General features: G+C 40.1%; 1 protein-coding gene across 2 annotated transcripts in view; it reads right to left on the reverse strand.

Moving 5' to 3' along the window:
• The window catches only part of LOC122658107 (lysine--tRNA ligase, chloroplastic/mitochondrial), a 109,790-nt gene that overhangs the window by 719 nt on the left and 96,380 nt on the right, over positions 1–12,691 (reverse strand). For both annotated transcript variants that reach the window (XM_043852997.1, XM_043852996.1), the window contains exons 12-13: positions 2,358–2,448; positions 70–243 (exon numbers count right to left, since the gene is read on the reverse strand). In XM_043852997.1, coding sequence (XP_043708932.1) covers positions 70–243; positions 2,358–2,448 — 265 coding nt within the window. The remainder of the gene's footprint in view (positions 1–69; positions 244–2,357; positions 2,449–12,691) is intronic.

Here is a 12,691-nt window from a genome sequence, read left to right on the forward strand (position 1 = left end):
ATCAACACCACTAACACTTAGTCCCAGCCAAGGATGACGAAGTAAAGATAAAGAATCAGATGATCATACCATTCCTGAAGCTGGTGGCATTCCATATTCCAAAGCTGTTAGGAAGTCTTCATCTAGAGTCACGTCATACGAGTCGTCATCATTTCTTTTTCTTCTCTCTTCCACAGAGTGTGCTTGTGAAATTGCTGCTCTCTTACAATTGTGCTGTCTTATTTGCTCTTCAAGACGTTCTCTCTAGCGTTTAAGCAAACCAATGAAATTAAGAACATGATCAAATCCTTTGCTATGGGCAATAGCCCAAAGCAGATAAACACTTGCAACTGAAAAGTGAGAAATCTAGACTATAAAGGGAAAAAGCTACGCCACTAGAAAGATGTACATTAGTATTTTATGAGAAAGGTCATACAGAAAAAGAGAAACATTAACTGCAACAAGACAGTTAACCAGAATCATTTATGGGTTGGAAACCATGGTTCCCATTTGTTTGTCATATTCCTGAAGTAATGAAGTCCTACAACAAGACTTCATCTTGGTTACGAATTAGAGGAAATCATTCAGCAACAAAAAGAGCAAATGAAGAACACAAGGACACAAAAGAGGAATGAGATAACATACAACTCAACTCAACTAAGCTTTATCCCAACTAAATGGGGTTGGCTACATGGATCCTTTCCCTCCGATCAGCTCTATTCAAAGCCATACTTGTTACAAGGCCTAAGCTATGCATGTTTGTCCTCACCACTTCTCCTAGAGTCATATTAGGCCTATCCCAGACTCTTTTAGCTCCTTCAATCTGAATCAAATCACTCCTCCATAATGGAGCATCTAAAAGCCTTCATTGCACATGTCCATGCCACCTCAAACAACTTTCTCGCAGGTTATCATGTATCAAAGCTATTCCTAAATTAGCTCTAATTTGGTCATTCCTTATTTTATCATTTGTAGTTTTAACACTCATCTATCTCAACATCATCATCTCAGCTACACTAAGTTTATTTATATGTTGTTTCTTTACTGCCTAACATTCAGCTTCATTCATCATTACTGGTTGTACAAGTCTTATAAATTTTTCCTTTAGTTTTAAAGGCATGTGTTGATTACAACACTCCGGACGCACCTCTTCACTTCATCCATCCAATTTTAATTCTTTGTGCATAATCATCCACTATTTCTCCTTCTTTGTTTATGATGGAGCCTTGGTACCTAAAATACTCACTTTGTGGTATCTCCCTACCATCAATTTTCACTACCTCATTATCAGTCCTATTGTTACTAAAGTTACACACCGTATACTCTGTTTTTGTTCTACTTATTTTAAAATTTTTTTATTCCAAGGTTGATCTCCATAATTCCAACTTGGCATTTATCCTTACTTTTGTTTCATCCACCAAAACAATATCATCAGCAAAAAGCATACACCAAGAGATTTGAAATTAAATGTCTTTAGTCAATTCATTTATGATTAGCGCAAATAAATACGGGCTTAAAGCTGATCCTTGATGTAACCCACTTGTAATTGGGAATTCACTACCCTCCCCCCCCAAGTTCTTACACTAGTCACCTTACCATTATACATATTTTTAACTATGTCCACATATTTACTTAAAACACTTATCTAATACTTGCAAAATTAATTCACTAGGGACTCTATCATGAGTTTTTTCTAGGTTAATAAAGACCAAATGAAGATTCTTCTTTTTTTTTGGGTGAATAAGAATTTCAATACCAAAAGAAGAAGAGAAGAAATTACAAAAAGGCCCTAAAGAGGAAGAGCCCAACCAGCCAGCCTAAGCATTTGCCGGAGCAACCAAGGAGACATTTGAGAGACCCCAGGACTGAACAATGGTCCTGTTCCTATGGGTGTCTTTACATGTAGAGGGGGGAAGTAAAGATAGCTTTGCTTTAATTTCAAAGGAAATGGAATCCCAAATCTTTTGGAAAGGCCGAGAGATGGAAGTCCATTTTCTCAAATTACGCTCCATCCAAATTGGTTATCTATAATTTTAGTTTCTTGTCTCAGGCGAGTTTCAATTACTCTCTCCTATAATTTCATAGTATGACTCAGAAGTTTTATGCTTCTATAGTTATTACAGATTTGAATATCACCTTTATTCATATAAAACAAAAACCACAATGCTTCTCTTCCATTCATTTGGCATTTTTCTAGGAATGTGTTAACATAGGGACTAATAATAAAGTTAAAAACAAATAAGAATATAAACAACCTTGTACAATGAAACATAAAATAGCAGGCTATTGAAGACAACAGAAAGCGACCCATTTGAGCAATATTTATAAAGCAATAAACATAATGAATAGCTATTTCCAAACTATGAGCTGCTAGATACCTGATCCATAGGATCTGTTAATTCAGAAAATGCATTGGCCAGCTCCCGACCACAGATGAATAGTTCAAATCTCTCAGTCAAGCCTGCATGCCTAAATTGAAAAGATTCAAAGAAAGAAAATTAAAACCATGCTGCTGAAAACACTTTTAATGTGTCCATGAGAATATGAGATGAGAGAATTCGCCTAGGAAAGTCATGATAAATATCTGCTTCAAAGTAAGATAACACTAACTTTTGGAGTGGCAAGTCTATATGTGATGTGGTGGCAAAGCTAGCTTTTGGAGCATCCATCTCCCATATTTGGATAGAACGCAACATCAGGAAATGGTCCACTAATTCTAGAACCTTCCTTCAGATCTGGCACTCCATAGTTTTTTATGTCAAAAGTAAAGTTGCTCCCAAAGGAACAGGCATATTGTTGTCTCATGGGGTCTCCCTCCCTCCCTGCTCCATCCCACTGCACCCCCCCCCCTCTTAAGGTGTGAGTTTTGTATTTTATTTCTATCTGTTTTGTCTAGTATCACTCCCCTGAAATTTGGGGGGTTTCCTGTTTTTTCTCTCCTTTTGGAAATGAATTTTTTATTCACCCAAAAAAAAATAATAGTTCAGAATCAGAGTTGACGGAATGATGTAACTTGTCATTAATGACAAAGGTCCTCTTTATTTATAATGTGATTACAACCTGTTGAGAACCTTGGGATTCAAAATAAGCGATTTACATTAGGGTTACTTATTTTTCTCTTTCACCTTTTTATCCCTTTAGTGTTGTAACTACATTATAAATAAAGTGTGGGATCTTTCACTCACATTTTTTTCCACCAAGAACATTTTATGAAACTCTTTGACTCCTGAATTTGGGGTATCCTACTTTCACGCGATTCACAGGGTTTAACAAGCAATCGATATTTCACGATCAAAGGTGTAGTACTGCTTGTAGTAATGGTCCTTCTATATCGTATTAACAATTAAAATATGGTCAAAAGAAAAAATCTCTATTTGAATACCTAGACTTTTTTAGAACAGAACCGAGTCAAATAGCAATGATTCGAAGCACTTCTTTTTATACTATCTCGAAAACCTAAGGACTCAATCATATGGATATGTAAAATACAGGATTTCCAATCCTAAGAGGAAAAGTAGGGAAACAGATACTCAATTTCAAGTGAGTAAACAGAATTCCAAACTCGACCTCATAGAAGCGTGAGATTCGAAATTAGCACTTTGCATTAGGGTCACTTTATTTTTCTCTTTTACCTTTATACCCCTTTAGGGTTGTAACTACATTATAAATAAAGTGGACCTCTATCTTTAATGACAAGTCACATCATTCCTCAATCTGTGATTCCAAACTTGGTATCAGAGCCCAAAACCCTAGTAAGTCTTCTTGTTCTTCGCGCTTCTCGTCTCCACTACCACCACCGCCCATTGGAGGCTATCGGTTCCTCGTTTACCATGGTAGACGACGCCTGAACCATGCACCTCTAGTTTTCACTCTTCATTGCGCCTCCCTCAATGCGCGTCCACCCACCACTGAGACCATGTTTTTTGTCACCTCTCCCCACGCCGCCTTGTTCGTTGCGCCTCTCTCCGCTGCGATCCCTTCTCGATCGCTGCGTCCTTCCAACCATGAGTAGCAACACCCCCCCAATCGACTCTCGGTGCTGCCGCCACGACCTTGTCCGCTGTGACCCATGTTGCCGCACCTCTATCCACCCGCCCCTATCACCAGTGTTGCCGCAACCTCCAATCACCGCGTCATTTATCATCCACGACCCAAGTCGTCGCGCCTCAGTCCGCTGGTCCCTATCGTCAGTGCTTCCGTGCTTACTGTTGCTGCGACCATCTGTCGCCGTGCCCCTTTCGTCAGCTCCTCTTCCCAACCTCCCTTGCCTCTGCCACTATTCGCCGCGACCTACAAATTTGTCGCGCCTCTCATGGCCTGCTTCTTTTGCTTCTCTGGTTGAAGAGTGATACTACCACTTTACAGTTTCCATGGTTGATGAAACTGCTAGAGTGCTAGTGCTACCTCCACTGGCACAACTGAGGCGCACCCACTTGGTCGTTCCAGCAACTCTAGGCATCATACTCTCCAACCTGGTCCCATCAAGCTCAATGGTCAAAACTATCTCACTTGGTCCATGCATGTCTTCTCACTCTCCGAGGACAGTTATTCTGGCTTCATTACAGGAGACACTCCCAAGCCAACGAATCCTACTGCAGCTACCACATGGTCGTCTAATGGTGCATTGGTTATGTTTTTCCAGCTAAACTCTATGGAGCCATCTGTTAGTCACAGCTTTGTTCTCTTTAATTCTGCCGAGGAACTATGGGATGCATTTCGACAAACTTACTCATAGCAGGGAATTATGCTCAAACTTATGAGATACGACGCCAGGTTGGCAGCAATTAGAATTCTATCATCTTGTTCCCATGGTACACCCTGATGATGGTGGTACATTTCAAAAGGAGAGGGAGATGGAACGTGTGTATGATTTTTTTGACCGGCTTGAACCTTGGATATGATCAAGTTCGGGTACAAATACTAGGGAGATATACATTCTCTACTCTTCTTCAGGCATATAATTTGGTTCAGTCCGAAGAACATCGACGGACAGTTATTATGCCTCTAGCTATTCCAGTACAGTCTGCCTTGCTCACTACACCACCTGCACCTCTCACTGCAGATACTTCCAAGGCTCCTCCACGGGAACCCGTAAAATGTGATAATTGTGGCCGTCCTCATCATACACGGGATACTTGTTGGAAGCTACATGGGCGTCCCAAGGGTGGGCGCAATCCTAAATAGGACAATACTCATTCTCAGGCTCATTTCTCTGAAGCACCTGACAATTGCCCTGCTCCCTCTACTATGGCACCTTTATCTCCGGATCAGATGGCTACTATCCAAAAATTGGTGACACAACTGACTACTAGTTCTTCTCCTGTCTCCAACCTTGCCCAGTCAAGTAATTTTCACGTCTCTTCTACGAGTCCCATGTAACACCCCGCAAGCAGGTCATGAATATTTATTTGGATTACTTGTTTATATTAATGCCTGCGTGATTATTTTATTATTTTGATGTTAGTTATTATACTTATAGGAAAATCTATTGTCTCAAGTGCTAGGGAATGTGAAAGTGTAACTGTTAAGCAAAAAACAAGGTGAGGGAAACTACTAGTATTTCTATATGATGTATATTGAAATGTATGAGCATGGTCATGTGTTTTATGTTGTGTAATCTAGTGTAACAACATGATATGGATTGTTTTATGGCTTGTATGCATGATTAATGAATGTGAGAGAATTGTATATGTGTTGCTATATGAGATGTATTGAAATATTTGACATGACACATTTAAAATGATATGAATATGAGATGAATGATATGATGTTAAGTACAAGTTAAGATGTTATATGACAAGTTGTATGAGTATATGTTTGTGTACAAGAAATGTGAACATGTAAATGAGAAATGTAAATATGTGTATGAGATATGTGAACAAGAGTACAAGTTATGTGAACAAGTGTACGAGATATGTCAATCAAGTAATGAGATTGACAATAGTAGTGCTATGAGAACATGACCCTGTGAATACCGTCCCTTTCCAGTAGGGGGTTATGTACTGGATGAGGTTTCTTACCAGTTATCCTTTGGAACTACGAGTTATTCTTCGGGATTACGAGTTGTCCTTCAGGGCTACGAGCTATCCTTCAGGATTACGAGCCATCCTTTGGAACCATGAGAATACGAGCTATCCTTTGGGATTACGAGAACACGAGTACGAGTACGAGCCATGTCATTCCTCTCCCGGGCTGTAGTACTGGGATAAAGAGTTGAATAGATGATACGAGGTCATGCTAACTCAACTGTATGTGCACAATCGGTATTCCACAATATTGGCTAAGACCTGACATAACAGTAAAATGTTGTATACATATCTATACATTGTTAACGAAGCACATGAGCACTTAATTGTATTATAATATATTTTCCTCTCACAATCTTCTTTTTCAGATGATAAGTTCAGAGGAGAGGTGTGCATAGCTCCAGACTCCATAGGCTGTGAGTACACGTGCTGCACTAACCTTAGAGACAGGTCATGAGAACTTATGACGTTTGGATAAACAATGCGATAATACGATCTTTTGATGTAATATAACTTTTGATAACTATGCTGAACTTTAGTATTTGCCACCAGTAGATGTATCTACAATGTGTAAACCTTAAACCCAGCTCCAAATGTTGTTAAGTCTTCCGCTATGTATGTATGTGACGTATGGAAGTTGGATTATTATACAAATGTGAATGGTGGTTTCTGACCAATGCCCGTGAGGGCAGTACCTTATACCTTGTCCGAGGTTGGGGTCGTTACATCCCATATGGTTGATTTGACTCTGGTGCTACTGATCACATGACTAGTAACTCAGATGTCTTCTGTATCTATTCTCCTTGCTCTAGCCGGAATATGGTATGCACTGTCGATGGATCAATGTCCTCCATTTCAGGTTAGGGTTCAGTTTCCAATTTAAATCTTTCTCTTTCCTCTGTTGTACATGTTCCCAGATTATGTATCAACTTGTTATCCATTTACCGCTTAACTAGTGAGTTGAATTGTTTTGTCCACTTTTTTTCTACTCATTAAGTGTTTCAGGATTTGGTGACAGACACACCGATTGGGTATGGTCGGGTTCATGATGGTCTCTATTCCTTGGAATCTACACCAATAGTAGCACTCCCATCTTCAGCTCACACACTCTGTTCTGATAGTGCTTTTACAAAGCTTCATCACTGGCACTGCCGTTTTACGTTCTATGTTTCCCGTTTTAGTTACAATTTGTGGTTTGGAACTTCATTGTGATGTCCATAAATTTACTACACACATTAGAAACTCTTACCCTATTAGTGATGTTAAAAGTGGTGTTCCCTTTTCCTATTCATTCTGATATATGGGGTCCCTCTAGGACTGTTGATTGTAATGGTTTTCGTCGGTTCATTACATTTATTGACAATTGCACACGTCTCACTTGCGTTTACCTTCTACATAATAAATTTGATGCTTTTTCTTGCTTTTAATCTTTACATGCCATGCTTCGAACTCAATTTAATGCTCTACTATTAGGGTTCTTCGTAGTGATAATGGTATGGAATCACACACTTCTTGTGTTAGGATACCAGAGCAGAATGGCATTCCTGAGAGGGAAATCGTCATCTCTTAAATGTGACCCGTGCCTTTATGTTTACTATTGGAGTCCCTAAGACCTATTGGGGAGATGTCGTCCTTACTGCTACCTACCTTATCAATAGGGTTCCCTCAAGTGTCCTGAATTTTAAGCCACCTCTTTTCTCTCGGACACTACCATTGCTTCCTCCCTTCCTCACGAAAAATTTAGGTGTGTCTACTTTGCTCATAATTCCTCCCCTTCTCGGTCTAAACTGGATCCCCAAGCTTTTCGGTGTATCTTCCTTAGTTATTCGGCATCTCAAAAGGGTTACAAGTGGTATCACCCCCCTTCTCGCCGTCTCTATGTCATCATGGATGTTACCTTCTATGAGTCTGAACCATATTACACGATACCTCTTCAAGGGGAGAGTCTTGAGAAAGAGTTGCCGTTACTAGTAGTTCCCATGGTTTGGAGATTGAAAGTCTTCCTGTTCCGGTTCAGGGGGAGCTTCCAGATCAAAGGGAGCCCACGATTGCCAGTAGCAGTGGTGAGGGAGAGATGTTGGTTCACTCTGTTCCTAATCCAGAAATGATAACCTACAGTCGGAATAGATTCAAGAAGGGAGGTACCATGGACGACCAACCATTACCCACTGTGACGCCTCCACCAGATTCGCCTTCACAATCAGGTAGTATCCCTCCTACTTCTAATAATGTGCTTGATCCTTCTAACCCTATGCATGATGACCGTCCCATTGCTATTAGAAACATGGTTCAAAATCTCGCGATATTTCGCCGAAATATCGCTTAATTTCGCCGAAATATCGCTTAATTTCGTATATCTCGAGCTTACCGAGATGCGAAATCAGGTCGAAATGAAAAAATACCATATTTCGACGATATCACGAAATATGGTATTTTGGCTTAAAGTGTCACGTGAAGGGGGGCTTTAATACAATATTTCGCAGATTTCGGTCCATATTTCGATCGAGAGCTGCATTTGCTAAGGAATTTCAGTCTTTTGCCTATTCTTCCACTCTTCCAAGCTCTCATCCAACATTCTAGCCATTGGTCAAGCACATTGTTGTCGGATTTTCGCCGGTAAACTCATCGGAGGGTCATCTAAGCTCATCATCCAAGCCTTTTTCCACTATTTAAGGTAAATTCTATTCCTCTAAAACTATTTTTTTGAAAAGACTATGTACAAATTTTGTTGGATGGTGATGATATTAATATATGTTAGACACCGGAGGCCGATCTATAGCCTCACGGTGTCGAAATTTTTTTTCCATATGTATTATTTTTTTTTAATTTTCTGGTTTTAAAAATTCATTTTCCTACAATTAAAATGGGAAATAATTAGGGGTAATATGACTTAGATGGTAATGAATTAAATATATGTTAGACACCAATGGCCGATCTACGGCTTCACGGTATCGGATTTATTTTTCTGCTCTTAAATAATTATTTTAATTTTCGCACATACCACTCCATTGGCATCGGATTATGGTGCATCACAACCTTACGGTGGATATGGATATGGATCATCATCATATGGGCAGTTTAGTGGGGTAGGGGACTATGACTACCAGTCCTAGTCCCAGGGACATACTGGATCATCTTTTGTAGATAACATCTTTGCATACCCTAGCGGACCTAGCTACCAACCTCACCAGCCATACATGCAGCCAATGCCATCGCCTCTTGCGCTGCGCCAACATCATATCACAGTGGATCATCTTCTTCACGGATGGATCGATTGGTAACCCTAGTTTATATCCTAGGATAGGTTACCTACAGTATGTTGATGATTCCATTTACGTGACACTTGTGGATGACTACACTCGTTTCTTCTCCGATTCTATACCGTGGTCCATATATGTCCTTCAAACAGAGAGCAATGGACATCGACTCCAGCGAGGCATGAGTGGGATTGATCTAGGGAGGCACATCAACTACTATTAGCAGTTTAGCACTTGTAATTTGTAACTTAAGTTGTGATTTCATTGATCTATGAACTTGTGAGTTGTGACTTGCGAGTTGCGAGTCTTGTGACTTACTAACTTTGACACTTAGTGTATTGCCTTTAAGGCTTTAAGCGAGTTATTGAATATTATGGAGTTTATGAGAATCATGGCACTCATCAATGTGTATTGGCTTTAACTTGATATGTGATGAAGTTAAATACTATTATTAAATATTAACTGCCTAATCTATGTGTATTTAACTATTTATACATTAGGGTCAGCGACCGTATGTCAATCGAGGGTGCAAGCCCAAAACACCAATTTGAATTCACATTTTTACAATTTTATGGTTTAAATGTGTTTATTAAGCTTAAATAAGGCTGTCCATGAAGTTTCAGGCCTAGATATGGCCAAATACCCCCCGAGATGGACCCACGAAATATTGCAGAAAAAATGCAATATTTCGGTCATATTTCGCGATATCTCGGTAGGCCCGAGATACCGATATATCGCGAGATATAGTACTATGATTAGAAAAGGTGTTCGTTCCTACACTCAACATCCCATTTCCCACTTTGTTTCTTATAAATCTTTATCACCCTCCTATCGGGCCTTTGTTTCCACTTTATCTTCAGTGTCTATTCCACAAGATTGGAAAGAAGCCATCAAATGATAGAAGAGATGTAGGCATTGGATAAAATGATCCTGGGAACTTGTCCCTCGTCCTGAAGGAAAAAAGTTAGTTGGATGCAAATGGGTATTTACAGTCAAGCAAAGGGCAGATGGCACCTTTGAAAGATACAAGGCAGGTCTGGTTGCCAAGGGCTTCACCCAAACCTATGGGATAGATTATCAAGAAACCTTTGCGCTTGTGGCAAAGATGAATTCTGTTAGGGCATTTCTATCATGTGCTGCCAATTTGGGATGGAACCTTCAACAATTGGATGTCAAGAATGCCTTCTTGAATGGAGATCTTGAAGAAGTCTACATGGCCTTACCTCCAGGTTTTACTTCTCCATCTACTACTGGTCGTGTATGCAGACTACAGAAGTCCCTTTATGGACTCAATACAATCTCCTAGGGCGTGGTTTGGTTGCTTCCTAAAAGCCATGTAGAAGTTTCAATATCAACAAAGCAAGCTGATCATACTCTGTTTGTAAAAAGAAGTGGTTCCTAAATTACAGCCCTTGTAGTGTATGTAGATGATATAGTAATTATTGTGAACAACAATCTCTGTTAGCAAAAGAGTTTGAAACTAAGGATCTAGGACCTCTTCGGTACTTCCTTAGGATTGAAGTTGCAAGATCAAACAAGGGCATTTTTATTTCCCAACCGAAGTACGTCTTAGACCTTCTCGAAGAAACAAGAATGCTTGGATGCAAGCCTGTTGACTCTTCTATTGAGGTTAATCACCATTTGTGTAGTGCCATAGGTGATCCTTTGACAGAGAACAATACCAAACTCTTTGGTCGACTAATTTACTTGTCTTGTACTAGACCTGACATTTCCTATGTTGTGGGCATCGCTAGTCGGTTTCTCCATGATCCCATGACGTCTCACCTTGATGCAGTGCATGGTATATTGAGGTATCTAAAATCTTCCCCTAGGAAAGGTATTCTCTCCTCTAACAATGGAAACCTAAGATTGGAAGCATTTACTGATGCCGATTGCGCTGAGTCTATTGATGATCGGATATCTACTTTTGGTTATTGTTCTTTCCTTGGAGGTAATCTTGTCACGTGGCAAAGCAAGAAACAATCAATGGTATCACGGTCGAGTGCGGAAGCAGAATACCGTGCCATGGCCCAAGGGATTTGTGAACTCATATGGCTTAAGGGATTATTGAGTGATCTGGGAGTTACTTCTGAAGATCCTATGTGCCTCTATTGTGACAACAAGGCTGCCATTGTGTTGCTCATAATCCAGTCCAGCATAATAGGACAAAATACATTGAGACCGATAGACAAGATCAAGGAGAAGCTGGAGCAAGGAATTATCTATATACCTTTTGTTAGTTCTGTTAATCAGCTTGTGGTCTTTACAAAGGGTTTGAATTGTAAGGTGTTTCATCCATTGGTCTGGGCAGGTATGATATATTTGCACCAACTTGAGGGGTGCACTGATTGTTTCTTGCTTCGCCATGTGACAAGGTTATCCCCAAGGAAGGAACAATATCCAGAAGTAGATCTCCGGTCATCAATCCAGCCTAATCGGCATCAATAAATACTTCCAGTCTTAGGTTCCCATTGTTACAGAAGAGAATACCTTTCCCAGGGGCAGATTTTAGATACCTCAATATACGGTGCACTGCATCAAGGTGAGACGTCTTGGGATCATGGAGAAACCGACTAACAATGTCGACAGCATATGTGATATCAGGTCTAGTGTGGGACAAGTAGATCAAACGACCAACGAGTCTCTGGTATTGCTCCTTGTCAACAAGATCACCCATGGCAGTGCAAAGTTGGTGATTAACCTCAACAAGGGAGTCTATAGGTTTACACCCTAGCATACCAGTCTCACTAAGAAGATCTAAGACATACTCCCGTTGGGAAATAAAAATTCCCTTGTTAGACCTTGCAACTTTAATCCCAAGAAAATACCGAGGAGGACCTAGATCTTTGGTTTCAAACTCCTTCGCTAGTAGTGAATTTAGGTTGGAAATTTCATCATCACTAGTCCTAGTAATCACTATAACATCTACGTACACAATAATTGTTGTAATCTGAATATCAGTGCTTTTCATGAACACGGTGTGATTTGTTTGACTCTGTCGATACCCAAACTTCTGCATAGCTTTCTGGAAACAACCAAACCACACTCTAGGAGACTGTTTGAGACCATACGACAACTTTCGCAGTTTGCAAACACATCCAAAAGTAGATGGGGATGTGAAACTAGGGGTTACATCCATATAGGCTTGTGCTTCAAGATCTCCATTAAGAAATGCATTCTTAACATCCAATTGTTCAAGGTTCCAACCAAGATTGGCCACACATAATAGTAATGCCCTGACAAAGTTCATCTTTGGTACAAGCGCAAAAGTTTCCTGATAATCGATCCCATAGATTTGGGAGAAGCCCTTGGCTACCAAGCTTGTCTTGTATCTCTCAATTGTCCCATCTACCCTTTGCTTGACCGTAAACACCCATTTTCATCCAACTAATTTTTTTCCTGCAAGGCGAAGAATAAGTTCCCAGGTAT

Source organism: Telopea speciosissima, chromosome 4 (assembly GCF_018873765.1).
Source record: "Telopea speciosissima isolate NSW1024214 ecotype Mountain lineage chromosome 4, Tspe_v1, whole genome shotgun sequence".
Classification (NCBI taxonomy): Eukaryota; Viridiplantae; Streptophyta; class Magnoliopsida; order Proteales; family Proteaceae; genus Telopea; species Telopea speciosissima.